Genomic DNA, 16098 nt, shown 5'->3' with positions numbered 1-16098 from the left:
TTCTGGGCCTCGCGGCATCCTGCTCGGGCCGGGGCTCGGGAGGGGGACTGTGCAGGGTGGCTTCCCGAGGGCTGGGCCTGCGGCCAACCCTGAGGCCCGAGGCCGGGCCCCAACACCCTCCTTGTCCTGCCGCAGGGCGTCTGTCCCTCTCCTCTTTGGCCGAGTCAGGGCTCCGACTCCTGGCGCTGCCCCCCCAGCCCTGACGCCGCTGCTTGCTACCTGCCGCCAGGAGCACGTAGTCCACAGGCTCCGGTGCCACGTGGGAACTTAGCTGATCCCCAAACAATCTCGGAGGCCTCCGAGTTCTCTTGTCCTCCATCTCCCAGATGAGGAAACCGAGCCAGAGAGATCGGCCCAGGGCGCCACTGGCCGGCACTTCGGGATCCCTGTGCACAGCTGCCCCCGGGGTGCGGGAGCCCGGCCAGCAGGTCCCACGGGTGGAGGTGTCCTGCCCCCGGGGCCTCTCCCAGCGGCTTCCTCAGGCACTTTCTGTCCCCCACTACCCCGTCCCGGCCTCCCCCGCACACCATTCCCCAAGGCCTCTCAGTCCTGGACCAGGTGGGTGCGGGTGGGGCCGGGCCCCCCCTCCAGACCCCGAAAGTCAGACACAGGAAGGAGCCCAGGCATCTGTGGGGGGTGTGGGGATCACTGAGTCCCACAGGGGCCTGGCGTGAGGGCGAGACGGGGATCTCCAGACCCACCGGCCCCACGGAAGGAGCCCCGAACCTCAGAAGGCTCTTTGGGGCACTCATGTTGGTGCCCCAGGAGCCCTGGAAGGGCCCAGGCCATGGGCCTGCCTCTCCGAGGGCTGGCTGCGTGGGGACGGATGGAGCAGCCACCCATGGGCCCTCGCCCCTCTCTCCACAGCGAACCCCGGTGGCATCCTGGTCATGAAGTCCTGCGCCCCCGTGTGCCCCAACAGCACCATGTCCTCGGACGGCCGCACCCTCTCCGTCTCCTGCTGCCAGGGCAGCCAGTGTAACCGCGCGGCCGGGGGCCTGGCAGCCAGTCCCGGGGCCCTGTGGCTGGGCGCCTGGGCCAGCCTGATGGGGCCGCTGCTCCGGGCGGCCTGGTGAGCCCGCCCCCGACAGTCGTTCCCAGGCACCCGGCCACCTGCCTGCCCGCAGGGACAGTCCCCGGCTCCCCTGCCGCACCTCCCCCTACCCCAGGATACACCCAGCCCCGTCCTGGGGCTCCTACCCTCCTGCAGGGAACCCACCTCCAAGGGACCCTCCGCCCTCTCCTGGGGTCCCGGCCACGCGGGAGTGGGCAGGGCACCTCCATCCTCCCTGGCGCCCTCCGCCTCATTTCAGGGGCTTCCCCTGGGGGCTCGTCCCCCAGCTTCCCTGTGCACGGGGTGGGGAGGGGCGGGGATCTGGGCGTCCCCTGCTCCGGCCACCGCTGGCCTCCCACCTGCATCCGTCCGCTCTCCCCTTCCACCCCTGACTCACATCTCGGTGGGCACACTCGCTCCTCGTGAACCCCCTGGGCCTCCTGCCAGGCCCCCCAGGCAGTCCTTCAGGGGCTCCCCCCACTGCCCACTGCCCGACTGGAGATGGGGTGAGGAGCCCCGCCGGGTGAAGGAGGCTCATTCATGGTCCCCTGGCTGCCCGTTGTGGGGGCCAGTCCGAGTCGGGTGTCTGTTCTCACCAGGTGTGGGGGGCCTCCCGCCTCCCCCAGAGGCTCCTGTGACAAGCCCACCCCCAGGACAGCTCGTAAGAGCAGAATAAAGCTGTACATCCTGTCCTGTCCCCATTCTCTGAGGCGTTGAACCTGGGGGTCCCTCTGTACCCCAGAGGCAGGAGAGGGGCACCTTTTGTAAGGGAGCACTCTGCAGGCGTGAACTCAGAGAGGAAAAAGCACACTCCCCTCGGACCCAAGAAGCCAGCACCCACTCCCATCCGCTTGGCCTTGGGGTCGCAGGGGTCCCCCAGCATCCGTGGTCAGCCCTGCACTATGTCCCGCAGCCCCCACCATCCCGCACCCCGGTCAGGGCCCAGCCAGGTCCCCAGGGCTGTCAGCTGGCCAGGCCAGGGCCTCCAGCGCCCCTCCCTCCCCGCTGCGCAGGGCTTCTCCTCGGGCCCCCTCGCCTTTCCCTCCCCCCACATCACTGACCCTCACGTCCCCCCGGGGGCTGAGGGCCGACGTCATGCCTGCCTGGCAGAGCTAGGTCCCCGCCGCCCGAGTGCCAAGGCCGTGGGGCTCGTGACGGCGGGTCCTGCCCTAGCTGGGCGTGGGCCTCCTTCTGGGAGCCCAGCGGCAGATGTGCGGCTCCCACGCCAGCCTCCCCGCCGTCCTCTCTCAGCCTCCGCCCTCCCACACCCAGCTGCGTGCTCCTGTCCATTCCCGCGGCCACTCTCTGGCCTTGCAGAGCCACTGCCCCCCAGTGCCTGTGAGCCCGGCCTGCCGGGGTCCCCCGTGCCCATGATGGTCCTGTGGCGGCCGCGGCCCTTCCGTCGGGGAGCACAGTGCTCCGAGGGCGGGCGGGGAGGCAGGCGGGTGGAGGACGCCCGCCCTCCTGCAGCGTTTCTGTGGCTCTGTGCATCCTGGAAGGCAGGGTGGCCGAGCGGGGCCTGCCTTGAAACAAGGAGTGTCAGCGTCCCCTCTGAGCCTCCAATATGATTTCCCTTGGTGGCCGGGCCTCCAGGAGGAGGCGGTCATGGAGCCCATGTGAAGTGGTGGCCTTAGGAGCCAAGTTGGGGCCCGGGGTTGGACCACCCCATGCAGCCTTGGAAGGTTGGGTTTCTCTTCTTGAGGATGGAAATTCCCTCTCTTGATTCCTGTCTGACCAGCCTTCCCTCTAGGGCAGGTCCCACCCATACAAGTCCCAACGGAAAACCCCACTGGGTGCCACATGATGACCCATGGCCTCCTCCTCCAAGAGCTTCTGCTGTCAGAAGTCAGGGTGGCGCCAAGAGAGGCTTCCATGCGAGGACACTTGTTTCCTTGCTACACAGGACACTGAGACACAAAAGCCTTTCAGACTGAATTCCGGGCTGGCAGAGTGGTCTGCCCCAGAGCCCGAGTCCTCTCCGCCTCCGGCCCTGCCCCGGCCTGCAGCACGGTCTCCAAGTCAGTGGACACTCAGAGTGCCTGCTGCATACCCGGACCCGGACCCGAACAGACACGGCGGCAGCCAGCAAGGCCTTGCCGGGGCTGTGGGGGAGGGTGGGGAGTTGCAGGGGTTGCCGGCCGCTCAGAAGTGGAGGTGACAGCTGCGATCCCGACCCCCGGAAGCCCGTGCGGACGACAGGTACAAAGGTCTGGAGGTGAGAAAGGGCTGGAGGGCCTGCGAGGAGGCCACGCGGTGGGAACACAGGGTGGGCCGCAGGTGCGTCAGCTGAGCAGGGAAGCTGGGCTGGGGACAGAGCAGGATGCTCAGGGAGGAGCGTGTGGGGTGGCGTGGGTGTGGGGCCACAGCCGAGGACTCAGACCTTGACCTGTGACTCCTGAAGTGGCTGAGGGCACAGGCAGGAAGGCAGGGCGGCCGCTGGAGCTCAGAGAGCTTGGCCGATGTGCAGAGAGCAGCACGGCCATGGCCAGCCTAGTGGCCTTTGTCCTGGCTGTGTGCCCTGGGGTCACAGTTGGAGCTGGCTCCTGGGCCTGCGTTCAGCTCTGGGGGTTCCTGGCCCTCCCTGCAGCATCTCCTGCTCCCCGAGGAGCAGCCCTTCTCTGTTCTTACATAATATTCTCAGGGTGAGGTGACACAAGCCCCTTGATCCCCTAAGCTCTTTAGGCAAAGTAATGAGCTCCCTGCCAGGCCCAACCTGGGACCCACTCCCTGCCCTGGGGAGCCTGTCCCCACACCCAGAGCAGGTTGCAACAGCATGCAAACCTCCTGGACCAGCGCTGGGTGCCAACGCCGGGCCCCTGGGGCCACCTGGCTAAGCAGGGTGTGGCTGAGCTGGGCTGGCCCAGATTCAAAGCTCAGCAGCTGCCTGAGGCCCAGAAGAGCAGAGGCTGGGTCTGCTCAGCGTCTAGGCCCTGCGAGGACAAGGCACCATTCGCCCCAGGACACCTGGCCGATGCAGACACAGCCCGCCAGCTCTCACCATCCTGTAGCCCAACAAGTGCCTGGAACCCCATCTATCAAATGCGGGGTTGGAAAGAGGCCGAAATCCAGGCCTCACTGTGAGATGGGAGCCCTCCCCACCCACGGACAGTAGTCCACACCTGAGAACTTTACCGGCTGTTTCCAAAACATCTTTTTTAAAAAATCCAATTGTCCTGGCGGTGTTTTAGTGGGGCTTAAAGAGTGTCAGGACCCAACAAGGGGACATTTCCTGTTCCCAAAGATAAGGGACAAATGAGAGGGTTGGGGATTCTCAAGGAAAGGGATCTGCACTGCTCCGTGTAAGAGGTACTAGTGGATAGAGACGGACAGACAGACCAACAGGGCACACGATGTATGTAAGATATTAATTCCCCTCTTAAGCATTAGGATCAATGATGTCCTCTCAAAGCCACCCCTAACTTATTATACAATCTTAAGTAAAAAGAGTGTGTCTTGGGACGCCTGGGAGGTTCAGTGGGTGAGCATCTGCCTTCAGCCCAGGTCCCGGGATCGAGTTCCGCGTCGGGCTCCCTGCATGGAGCCCACTTCTCCCTCTGCCTCTGCCTCTGCCTCTCTCTCTCTGTCTCTCTCTCTCTGTCTCTCTTTCTGTGTCTCTCATGAATAAATAGGATCTTACAAAAAAGAAAAAGCACATCTGCACGTTGGGTGTCACAAGTCCCAGCGCTGCTTGCCAACCACTTGCAGACCTAAGACTCTCAGAGCCCACACTGGGTTTCACTCCACAGTTTGAGAATCGCTGTGTTCTCTTCTCACATTTGTGCATGTCAATGAGAAAGGGAAGAGGGGACAGGAGAGAGACACATCATGGTAACTATTTCCTACAGGACACATACTTTGTGTGAATGGATGAGTGGATGGATGGATGGAATAATGGATAAATAGATGAATGATAGATGGGTGGGTACAGGGCTGGCTGGCTGTGGGTGGGTGGGTGGTGGATGGATGATGGTTGGATGGATGGTGGATGTGTGGATGTATGGACAGATGGAAGATGGATGGATGGATGGATGGGTGGATGGGTGGATGGATGGGTGGATGGAAGGGGGGATTACGTAGGTATAGGTGTTCATTACTCTGGAACTTACACCTGATGCCATCATGGAGCTCAAGGGCTTGGACCCACAAGCTCAGGCTACAGCAGGAGGAGCAGTGAGCAGTGACACAGCAGAGGCGAGAACCTCGGATAGAACATGAGCACAGGGACACCTGGGGGGCTCAGTAGCTGAGTGTCTGCCTTCAGCCCAGGGTGTGACCCCAGGGTTTCGGAATCAAGTCCCACGTCGGGGCCCCCACGGGGAGCCTGCTTCTCCCTATGCCTGTGTCTCTGCCTCTCTCTCTGTGTCTCTCGTGAATAAATAAATAAAATCTTAAAGAAAAAAAGACCATGAGCAGCATTAACACTCTGTCTAGAACCCCAGAGGGAGCTTTCCTCACATGGAGAGAATAAACCCCCACAGGGTACCCAGTTCTAGGGTTCTCTGGGCCCTGAAGTTCTGGGGTTCCATGCTCTGCAAGCCCACACTGCTAAGAGCCTGCTCTCTTGGAGCTCTGAGGTCCCCAAGGCTGCTGTGGCTCTGTGGCTCCGTGCCCACACCCTCCACTTCACGAAGGGACACAATCCTCACTCTGAGAGCTTCTCCTCCATCACCAGGTCCCCTGAGTCCCGGTGTCTCTCAGGGATGCAGCCAGGGAAACTGATATGCAGGGCCCACGCCAGACCTCTGCTGGTGTGGGGTGCTGGTGCTGATGTTAGGTGCTATGTTGGTGCTGGAGCTAGGTGTTGGTGTTAGGTGCTGGTGTTGGAGCTAGGTACTGGTGCTAGGTGCTAGGTCCTGGTGCTAGGTGCTGGTGCTAGGTGTTGGTGCTGGTGCTGGAGCTAGGTGCTAGGTCCTGGTGTTAGGTGTTGGTGCTAGGTGCTGGTGGGGGCAGAGATCCTGTGGGGCCTCTCTCGGGGGGTTACCTGGCAGGCCTGAGAACTGGCTGGCGCTCCTGGCCTTCAGGAGTCTCAGGCTCCAGTCCAGCCATTCCCGGGGATCAGGCTATGCCCAAGGCAGGGCAGGGCTGCCCGTGTGCTGCTCCCTGGATTTGCACTCGGGCAGAGCAGGGGAGGAGGCCCCGCACTGGCCGCCAGGGTTCCAGGGGATGATCTAGGACAGGTGTAGGCCCTGGGAAGCAGGCGAGAGACACCCAGGTCTAGGCCTGTGGTCCTGTGTGCAAAGGTGAGTGTCCTGCACGGGAGGGGGGTAGGGAGGTTGGGCACGGGGGAAGCGCCCCGGGCCAGCTGGGGACAGAGTCGGGGAGGAGGGCAGGCCCCGCTCTGGTTCCCACTGGCTGGCTGTGTGGTCCTCTGTGTCATCGGAGGGAGGCCCTGGCTGTGTGTGCGGGTTCGTGAACGGAGGGGCAGAGCAAGCCTGACTCACGGGGTGCTCACCTCAGCCCTGCTGGGGAAGGAGGAGTCTGCCCTGCCCGAGCCCCCCACCCCCGTGCCCAGACCCAGGCCCAACCCCCTTGTCCTTGCCCCCACCCCTCGGCCTCCTTGATCATCCCATCACATGGGGCCTCAGATCCCCACATCCCCAGCTCATCAGGGGTCCTGGGGGTGGCCTGCCTTTCAGGTTCGGCTCCGTCCCGCCCTGAGCGTGGTCCGTCCGTGGTGGGCGCCGCTAAGTGAGCCAGCGAGCAGGCAGGTGTCGAGCCCCCGAGTGTGGGCGGCCAGCACTCACCCTTGATGCTGAAAGTGAAGAAGCCTTGTCTGCAGGCCCCAAGGTTTGGGGGGTGCCTCGGGTAGAGCCCGCCTTGCTCGTCCTGGTGCCCACTCTCACCCACAGCGGGGCCGGACCCACGCCGCTCAGACTGCCTTTTCGGGTCTGGAGTGGCCACTGCACTGACCCCGGCGCTTCCCTCTCTGGGCCACTCATCCCCTTTGTGTGACCCCAGTGACCCCACAGCCGAGGGGTCCAGGCCTTGATTCCCGCGTCGCCCCCCACCAAGGCCAAGACCCCGGGGAGAGGTGAGGAGGTGGGAAGGCAGGGCGGGGCCGGGGGCGTGAGCAGGGAAGCACGGCGGGTGGCAGCGGTCTGGGCTTGTCTGTCTGGCCCTCTGAGTTCGGGAAGCAGGCAGGGTGCGGGGTGGGGGTGCCCGTCCTCCCAGCCCCCAGCCTGGGGCCTAGTTCTACGGGCTCCAGGGACTGGGTGAGGGGGCTTGGGTTCTGGAGAGTGGCGGCTTTCTCCAGAGGAGGAGGGAGGACAGGAGAGGCCATGCAGCACAGAAGCTCCCGGGGTGACGTTGGCAGCGCCGGCAGGGCCCCCTTGGGACTCATTTCCTTCCCAGTAAAAAGATGTGGGAAGGGGTTCAACCTGAGAGGCCACGATGGCTCTTCTGTCCCCTGACATCTGCCTCCAAGGTCGGGGCAACCAGGTCACCCCCTGCAGGAAGCCCTCCCTGCCTGCAGCGTTCCCAGGACTCCCGCTTCTCGAGAGCTCCTGCGTGGCAATCGCCCACTTTCTCCCCAAGTCAACTGCGTGGGGGCTGCCGTTGATGGTTCTGCTAGGAAGCCCCGGGACATGCAGCTCGCAGCTGGTGGGCAGCCCGCGCCCTCGCTGGCAGTCCCGTCAGAGGCCCAGGCTTGCTTCCCGCGGAGCCAGGAGCCAGCTGCCCCCTCTGCCTCGGGCGGTGCAGGTCCGCGGGCAGTGAAGCCTGCGGTGGCCGCGGGGACGGGACGGGTGTGCAGGGGTCTCCTGCTGCCCAGCAGCCTCACGTCGGAACGTCCAGCCCCAGTCGGCCCAACACCCCCGGACCCCTTAGCTCTACCAGGCCCTACAGGAAATCCAATCCCCAAACCTGTTTTTCTAGTAGCTTCCATGCCCCTTGGCCTCAGTGAGTCACCCCTCCCCACCTACCATCCCCCACCCCATGCCAGTCACCGCCCCGTCACTGAGCCCTATGTCCTGCATCCACCATCCACCGGCCCATGAAGGGCTGTGCCTAAGGAATTTGAGAAGGCCTCAGAGCTTCGAGGGAGGGTGCGGGGTCCCCCACGTTCCCTGCCTTGTCAAGAGAGACCCCAGCTACCCTAACTAAGGCCCAGGGAGCCGGGGACCAGCCCGTGAGACGGGCTCACGGTGCTGACATGGGGCTGCCTCGGGGGCTGCTGCTTGCGCCCCTCCATGCCCACCCCTGGGTCCTAGGAGAAATGCCACACCACCCCTCCACTGTCGGCCTGGGGCCTACCAGGTCCAGTAGCATCTCTAGGGAGGGTGGCACCTGCCTGGACCCCCGGGACCGTGACACGGCCCACCTCACCCACTCAGGGGCCGGCCTGTCCAGGCCCCACCAGTGGGGGGAAGGGCCAAGGCTCCCCAATCTCTCCGGCCTGAGGCCGCGGTGCTCCCGAGAGCTGTGGGCTGGCCCTGGCCCTGCCCTCCCTCTAGCCCATGCGGCCCTCCCTGCAACAGGCCCTGCCCCTCCAGGACTTGCAGGGCTGGGGGCTCTGCGCTCTGGCCCTACTCACCATGGCTGTCAGTGAGTCTGGTGGGGGTGGGGGGCAGGGCCAGGGGCCGGGGCAGGGGCAGGATCAGGGCAGAGGCAGGGGCTGGGGTAGGGGTTGGGGCAGGGGCTGGGGCAGGGGTTGGGGCAGGGGCCAGGGCAGGGGCAGGGGCAGGGGCTGGGACTGGGGCTGGGGCTGGGGCAAGGCAGGGGCTGGCCTCTGTGGGGCCCAGCCACGGGGCCCAGCCACATGGCCCAGCAGGGTCCCGCGGGGCACAGCAGAGCAGCAGGGGGGGGCCCAGGGCCAGCAAGCCGACAGGGAAGGGAGCGCCCTGCCCCTCCAGGGATGCCCCTGGTCCGGCGCTCACCTCTCTGCAGGCACGTCCAGCAGCCACACGCCTGGCCTGCTGCCTACCCCACTCCAGGATGGTCTCTCCCTCCCCTGACTACGCTGAGGTCCCGACATCTCAGCAAGATGCCTTGATCCCGAGGGGGTCCTACCCCAGGGCTCCACGGGGGGGACCTAGCAATACTGAGCCCCAAGCCCAGGAAGGCAGGGCCAGGGCCTACTCCCACCTCGCTAGCCCTGTGGGCACAGCTCTGGGCACCCACAGGACACCTGCGTGGGCTTGAGACTCTTATCTGAGGGTGAGAGGGGAAGGTCGGAGACAAAGTGATCTAGAGCTGGACAGACAGCCAGAGAGAGAGGACGATGAGGCAGCGAGCACAGAGCCAGCGAGGCCTCTGTCCACAGCCTAGAGACGGGGGAGGGCAGACCCCTGCCTGGGGGGGTGGGCAGCCAGGGACCCAGGTCCTCCCGGGTGGCAGGGGCAGGGGCAGCCATGCTCTGGGTGGTGGGTGTGGGCCAGCCAGGGTGGGGCGCATGGAATGCCGCTGCCTGGCTGGCTGCCCACCTCCACCCCTCCCACCAGCTCCTGCCCCAGCTATAAGGCCTCCAGAGAGGAGGGGCCCCCACTGCTCCCAGAGACGCCCCAAGATGAAGACAGCCCTGCTGCTCCTCGTTGCACTGGCTGTGGCCGCCGGGCCAGGTGGGTGAGGGCCCGGGGCGGGGTGGGCAGCGTGGACACGCATGGAGGCCTGGGGTACCGGCCTTCAGGCTCAGGGTATCCCGGACTCAGGGGATGCCACACTCAGAATTTGAAACAAAATGAACCCTCATCTAAACTTAGTGGAATCAGACTTAAAGTATCGCAGAACCAGGGAGTCTTAGACTCGGTCCCGGGATCAGACACGCAGAGGGGGAGAGAGAGGCGGGGAGCGGCTTGAGATGCCCCACCCAGGAGAGCCACTGCCCAGGTCATCCAGCCCTGACTCTCTGTCCCCGGGGAAGCCCCTCCTCCCGGGAGTGCAGTGTGGTCAAGCTGAGGCCCCTGGCCCTGACTTAGCCTCGGGTCCTCGTGACCATTGCTGCCCGGTGGGGACAGGCTCTGGGGAGGGGGACAGTAGTCCTGGGCTGCAAGCTGCTCTGTGCAAGTCTCAGAGCTCTGTGATGCCCTGAGGGGCCCCCCAGCGTACCCCACATCAGCCACCTTCCCACCAGTTCTCTAGACACACAGGCACCTGCTTGAGGCAGGAGGGGCCCCAGGGTCCCAGCAGCCAAGGACTGTCCCCTCCTGACTCCCGAAGCTGAGTGCAGGAGAGGAACCCTGGCAGGGCCTGGGGCTCCGAGGCGCCCAGCCTTGGGGCGGGTGGGGTGGCAGAGGGCTCTGTCCAGACTGTGACCCCAGACCTCCCTGCACCCGCCATCCCCCAGCCCGGGCTCTCCGCTGTCACGTCTGCTCCAGCTCCAGCAACTGCGAGAAACCCCAGAACTGTGCGGCCAACGCGCGCTACTGCAGAACCAGGACCAAGGGTGAGCGACGGGACCCGGGCGGGACGGGGGCCTGCGGGACCCCCCAGGGTTCTGTCCAGGTGCCGCAGGGGACAGGGCGCCATGGCTGGATGATTGGCGGGAGGACGTCGGGGATGGGTGGCTCACGGCGGTGATGGGGGCCGGGAACCGGGACTTGGGGTGCGGGGTCCTGACAGGGCCCGTCCGTCCCCAGTGGAGCCGCTGCTGGGGAACCTGGTGGAGAAGGACTGCGTGGAGGCGTGCACGCCCACCCACAGCCTGCAGGGCCAGGTGAGCAGCGGCGCGGCGGCCACGCAGTGCTGCCAGGACGACTTGTGCAACAGGAGTCTGCAAAGCAGCGCCCCCGCGCACACCCTGCTCCCCAGCACCGCCCTCGGCCTGGCGCTGGCCCTCAGCCTGCTCACCCTCTTCGTGGCCCCCAGCCTGTGACCCCCCGGGAGAGGCCCGCATCCCTTTCCGGGGACCTCCATGTGCCCCGCCCGGGAGAGGCCCCGCCACGCGGTGAGGGGAGGTTCCAATGGATGGGTGGGGGCCGGCAGGGGAGCTGGTGACCCCGAACCCCCCTCCCCGGAGACAAGAGGAAGCACTTCCCTGAGCAGCAGGAGGGGGCACAGGAAGCACTCGCACTCGGGCCTCTGCCGGTTCCGCCTTCACTCTGCTTGGTTTCCATTTATTTTTCTACTTGAGCCTCCGCATAGGAATAAATGACTCAAAACCAGTGTGGCTGTGTCTGTGCTTCTCCGGGGTGCGGGGAGGGGGGACACGCGGCCACATAGGCCCCCAGGTCGTGGAGCTTGTCACCCGGGGCCAGTCTTGGCATCATGCATGACCCCTGAAATGCCACTGTCCTTCTTCACCTTCAGAGGAGACACAACAGTCCCTGCAGCCGCGGAGCAGCGGGAGGCTCCTGGGAGGCCTGCTGGGAGCCCAGGGCAGAAGGCTCGGGTGCTCCTTCTGCGCCCAGCCAGGAGGGTCAGGGACGCACGCGCCACCTCCGCCTGGGGACGTCGGCCCCAGGGCTGCTGAGCCACCTGGACGGGAGGGAAACATTCCTTGGCCCAACTGCCTGGGTTCTGGGTCCGCTGCCTGGGTTCTGGGTCCACTGCCTGGGTTCTGGGCCTGCTGCCTAGGTTCTGTGTCCCTGCCTGGGTTCTGGGTCCCTGCCTGGGTTCTGGGTCTCTGCCCGGGTTCTGGGCCACCTGCCTGGGTTCTGGGTCCCTGCCTGGGTTCTGGGTCCCCTGCCTGGGTTCTGGGCCCTTGCCTGGGTTCTGGGTCCGCTGCCTGGGTTCTGGGCCCGCTGCCTAGGTTCTGGGTCCCTGCCCGGGTTCTGAATCTGCTGCCTGAGTTCTGGGTCCCTGCCTGGGTTCTGGGCCCCCTGCCTGGGTTCTGGGTCTGCTGCCTGGGTTCTGGGTCCCTGCCTGGGTTCTGGGTCCCTGCCTGGGTTCTGTGTGCCCTTCCTGGGTTCGGGCCCCTTGCCTGGGTTCTGGGTCCCTGCCCGGGTTCTGGGCCTGCTGCCTAGGTTCTGGGCCCCTGCCTGGGTTCTGGGTCCGCTGCCTGGGTTCTGGGCCCCCTGCCTGGGTTTGGTTCTCTGCTTGGGTTCTGGGCCCGCTGCCCGGGTTCTGGGTCCGCTGCCTGGGTCCTGGCCCGCTGCCCGGGTTCTGGGCCCCTGCCCGGGTTCTGGGTCCGCTGCCTGGGTTCTGGGTCCCTGCCCGGGTTCTGGGCCCGCTGCCTGGGTTCTGGGCAATTGGAATCATTGTGTCTGTGAGTGTCCAGCACCCAATCGATGCCAGACAAGGAGCCTTCCCCGCTCCTTGGAAGACCAGAGGCTCCTGGGGGCTCGCTCCTCCTCTGGGGCAGTCACGGCACTCTCAGGCCTCACGGTGGGTCAGACAGAGAGACCCGACTCAAGGGCCGGCAAGGAGGTGCCCCGGCTGGTGCTTGGCTGAGGGGTGGCAGAGATGGGAGGCCCAGCCAGGAGCAGGAGGAGCCAGACCGCATATGGTCTGAGGACTCTGGTGAAAGGGAGGAGCTGCCTCCAGAGCTGCCTGGCACCAGGGCCTGGCCTGTGCGCCCTCCTGGCAGCCCTGCGCACGGGCGCCCCCGTCTGACACACCTGTGACCCGGGTGGCTTTCCCTCCACCTCCCCCCCCCCCCCCCCCCCCCCGCTCCCCTCAATCTTTCCCCACAGCTTTTCACCATCTAACATACTCTGGTCTTAGTTTCATCAAGGGACACTCGAGGTACAATAAACTGTACGCACCTAAAGGGCACGAGGTGCTGGGCCGTCACGCATCACATGCCGTCAAAACCATCGCTGCACTCAAGGGAACGAGCGGGAGAACGGCTCCCCTCCACAGCTGCCCGCACCCCTGTACGGGCCCTCCAGCCTCCCCTGCGCACCCACCCCAGGCGGCCACGGATCTGCTGTGCTCCCGGGGGGTGGGGGTGTCTTTGTGACCGCTCACACCCGGAAATCCCCCAGCGCCGCGGGTCAGCCCCGAGCTTCCAGAATTTGACCAGATGGAATCCGACAGCAGGCATTCTGCGGTGGCCATCCTCTCTCACTCGGCAGGGTCCTGGGGTGCAGCCCCGCTCCAGCGCATCTGGGTCTCTCGCCCCTACTGGGCCGGGGCCTGGCGGGCTGGCCACCGAGGGGTCCATCCACGCACCTGTGCCCGGGCAGCTGGGAGGTTCTGGGCCTGAGCTCTCAGGGTGACGTTGCTATGACCATTCATGTCCAGATGTTTCCTCTCCCTTGGATAAAACCCAGGAGTGGGGTGCACGGGGCAGATGACAGAGGGACCCTCCGCCCCCGAGCGACCACCAGACTCCTATTCTCCGCATGCCCCCGGCAGCGGAAGAGGGTTTCTGTCGCTTCACGTCCTCGCCGGCACTAGGCGTTGCCGGTCTTCAACTGGAGCCGTCCTGATTTCGGGGGTCCTGGGGTCTCACTGCGGGGTTCGTTTGCCCCTAACTAACACTGAGCATCTTCTCACATGCGTCTTCGCCGTCTGGGTATCTTCTTTGATAAACTGTTCAAATCCTCTTACTCCCTTGTTTCTTTTGGGTCGTTTGGCTGCTTATTATTTGTAAAAGTCATTCACACATTTTCATTCATACAACTTCTCAGATACATATTTTGCAGATATTTTCTCCCAATCTGGCTCGTCTGCTCATTTATATGACATTGTTTTGTAAGAGCAAAAGTTTTGCTGTGATGCAGTCCAGTTTATGGATTTCTTTTCGCATAGTCTGTTTCTAGAGAAATGTTTGCCGTACCCACGGTCACTAGGATTTCTTCTGGTGCCGCTCTTAGGTTAGGTCTGTGGCCCACTGTGAGCTCGTCTGTGCGTGCAGCGTGAGTCCCACACTGAGATTCCAGTGTGCTCGCGTCTGGCTCACTGGTGGAAAAAATTGTTCTCTCTCCATCGAAATGACTTAGCACCTTTGTCAAAAGTCAGCTGACCAAACACGTGGGGTCTGCTCTAGGCGCTAGTCCTGTGCATTGGGTCTGTATGTCCATGTGACAGCCCTACCACAGTCTTGTGAGTAAATTAAGGCCTAAAATCAGGTTGTGTGAGACCTCTACCTTTTACCTTCTTTTCCAAAATGGTCTTAGCTATTTTAGATCCTTTGCATTTCCATATAAATTTTAGACTTAGCCTGCTAACTTCTTTTTTTTTTAAGATTGTATTTATTTATAAATGAGAGACACAGAAAGAGAGAGGCAGAGACACAGGCAGAGAGAGAAGCAGGTTCCATGCAGGGAGCCCGATGTGGGACTCGATCCCAGGACCCTGGGGTCACACACTGGGCCAAAGACAGACGCTCAACCGCGGAGCCCCCGAGATGCCCCAAGCTGCTAATTTCTTCAAGAAAAATGCCCTTGGGCTTTGGGCTGGGAATGCATCTAATCCATAGTTGGGTTCTGGATGAGTTCTCTCTCATTATTAAGTCTGCCCATCAGTGAGTAGGACATTCCGCTCCATCTGGTGAAGCAATCTTTAAAAATTTATTTTAAAAATTTATTTCAGCAATGTTTGGTGGCTTTCATTGGTGTTCAATTTACTAACATACAGAATAACCCCCAGTGCCCGTCACCCATTCACTCCCACCCCCCGCCCTCCTCCCCTTCTACCACCCCTAGTTCGTTTCCCAGAGTTAGCAGTCTTTATGTTCTGTCTCCCTTTCTGATATTTCCCACACATTTCTTCTCCCTTCCCTTAGATTTCCTTTCACTATTATTTATATTCCCCAAATGAATGAGAACATATAATGTTTGTCCTTCTCCGACTGACTTACTTCACTCAGCATAATACCCTCCAGTTCCATCCACATTGAAGCAAATGGTGGGTATTTGTCATTTCTAATAGCTGAGTAATATTCCATTGTGTACATAGGTCACAGCTTCTTTATCCATTCATCTTTCGTTGGACACCGAGGCTCCTTCCACAGTTTGGCTATCGTGGCCATTGCTGCTATAAACATCGGGGTGCAGGTGTCCTGGCGTTTCATTGCATTTGTATCTTTGGGGTAAATCCCCAACAGTGCAATTGCTGGGTCATAGGGCAGGTATATTTTTAACTGTTTGAGGAACCTCCACACAGTTTTCCAGAGTGGCTGCACCAGGTCACATTCCCACCAACAGTGTAAGAGGGTTCCCTTTTCTCCGCATCCTCTCCAACATTTGTTGTTTCCTGCCTTGTTAATTTTCCCCATTCTCACTGGTGTGAAGTGGTATCTCATTGTGGCTTTGATTTGTATTTCCCTGATGGCAAGTGATGCAGAGCATTTTCTCATGTGCATGGTGGCCATGTCTATGTCTTCCTCTGTGAGATTTCTCTTCATGTCTTTTGCCCATTTCATGATTAGATTGTTTGTTTCTTTGGTGTTGAGTTTAATAAGTTCTTTATAGATCTTGGAAACTAGCCCTTTATCTGATATGTCATTTGCAAATATCTTCTCCCATTCTGTAGGTTGTCTTTGAGTTTTGTTGACTGTATCCTTTGCTGTGCAGAAGTTTCTTATCTTGATGAAGTCCCAATAGTTCATTTTTGCTTTTGTTTCTTTTGCCTTCGTGGATGTATCTTGCAAGAAGTTACTGTGGCCGAGTTCAAAAAGGGTGTTGCCTGTGTTCTCCTCTAGGATTTTGATGGAATCTTGTCTCACATTTAGATCTTTCATCCATTTTGAGTTTATCTTTGTGTCTGCTGCAAGAGAGTGGTCTAGTTTCATTCTTCTGCATGTGGATGTCCAATTTTCCCAGCACCATTTATTGAAGAGACTGTCTTTCTTCCAATGGATAGTCTTTCCTCCTTTATCGAATATTAGTTGCCCATAAAGTTCAGGGTCCACTTCTGGATTCTCTATTCTGTTCCACTGATCTATGTGTCTGTTTTTGTGCCAGTACCACACTGTCTTCATGACCACAGCTTTGTAGTACAACCTGAAATCTGGCAGTGTGATGCCCCCAGATATGGTTTTCTTTTTTAAAATTCCCCTGGCTATTCGGCCTCTTTTCTGATTCCACACAAATCTTAAAATAATTTGTTCTAACTCTCTGAAGAAAGTCCATGGTATTTTGATAGGGATTGCATTAAACGTGTATATTGCCCTGGGTAACATTGACATTTTCACAATATTAATTCTGCCAATCCATGAGCAT

General features: G+C 61.6%; 1 protein-coding gene across 1 annotated transcript; it reads left to right on the top strand.

The window, feature by feature from the left end:
• Positions 1-2932: 2932 nt before the first annotated feature.
• Positions 2933-11151, top strand: LY6D (lymphocyte antigen 6 family member D). Its single transcript, XM_025451011.3, has 4 exons — positions 2933-3269; positions 9493-9609; positions 10335-10433; positions 10627-11151. The coding sequence occupies exons 2-4, from the start codon at positions 9558-9560 to the stop codon at positions 10860-10862; spliced, it is 387 nt and encodes a 128-aa protein (XP_025306796.3). The 5' UTR covers positions 2933-3269; positions 9493-9557; the 3' UTR covers positions 10863-11151.
• Positions 11152-16098: the final 4947 nt, after the last annotated feature.

Source organism: Canis lupus, chromosome 13 (genome assembly GCF_003254725.2).
Source record: "Canis lupus dingo isolate Sandy chromosome 13, ASM325472v2, whole genome shotgun sequence".
Classification (NCBI taxonomy): domain Eukaryota; kingdom Metazoa; phylum Chordata; class Mammalia; order Carnivora; family Canidae; genus Canis; species Canis lupus.
This window is presented reverse-complemented; position numbering and strand designations above follow the sequence as displayed.

Excerpts from the sequence above, each read along its gene's own strand:
- LY6D (XM_025451011.3), top strand. The coding sequence starts at position 9,558 with ATGAAGACAGCCCTGCTGCTCCTCGTTGCACTGGCTGTGGCCGCCGGG. Across the intron at positions 9,610-10,334 it reads GGCTGTGGCCGCCGGGCCAG|CCCGGGCTCTCCGCTGTCAC; the intron begins GTGGGTGAGGGC and ends GCCATCCCCCAG. Across the intron at positions 10,434-10,626 it reads CTGCAGAACCAGGACCAAGG|TGGAGCCGCTGCTGGGGAAC; the intron begins GTGAGCGACGGG and ends GTCCGTCCCCAG.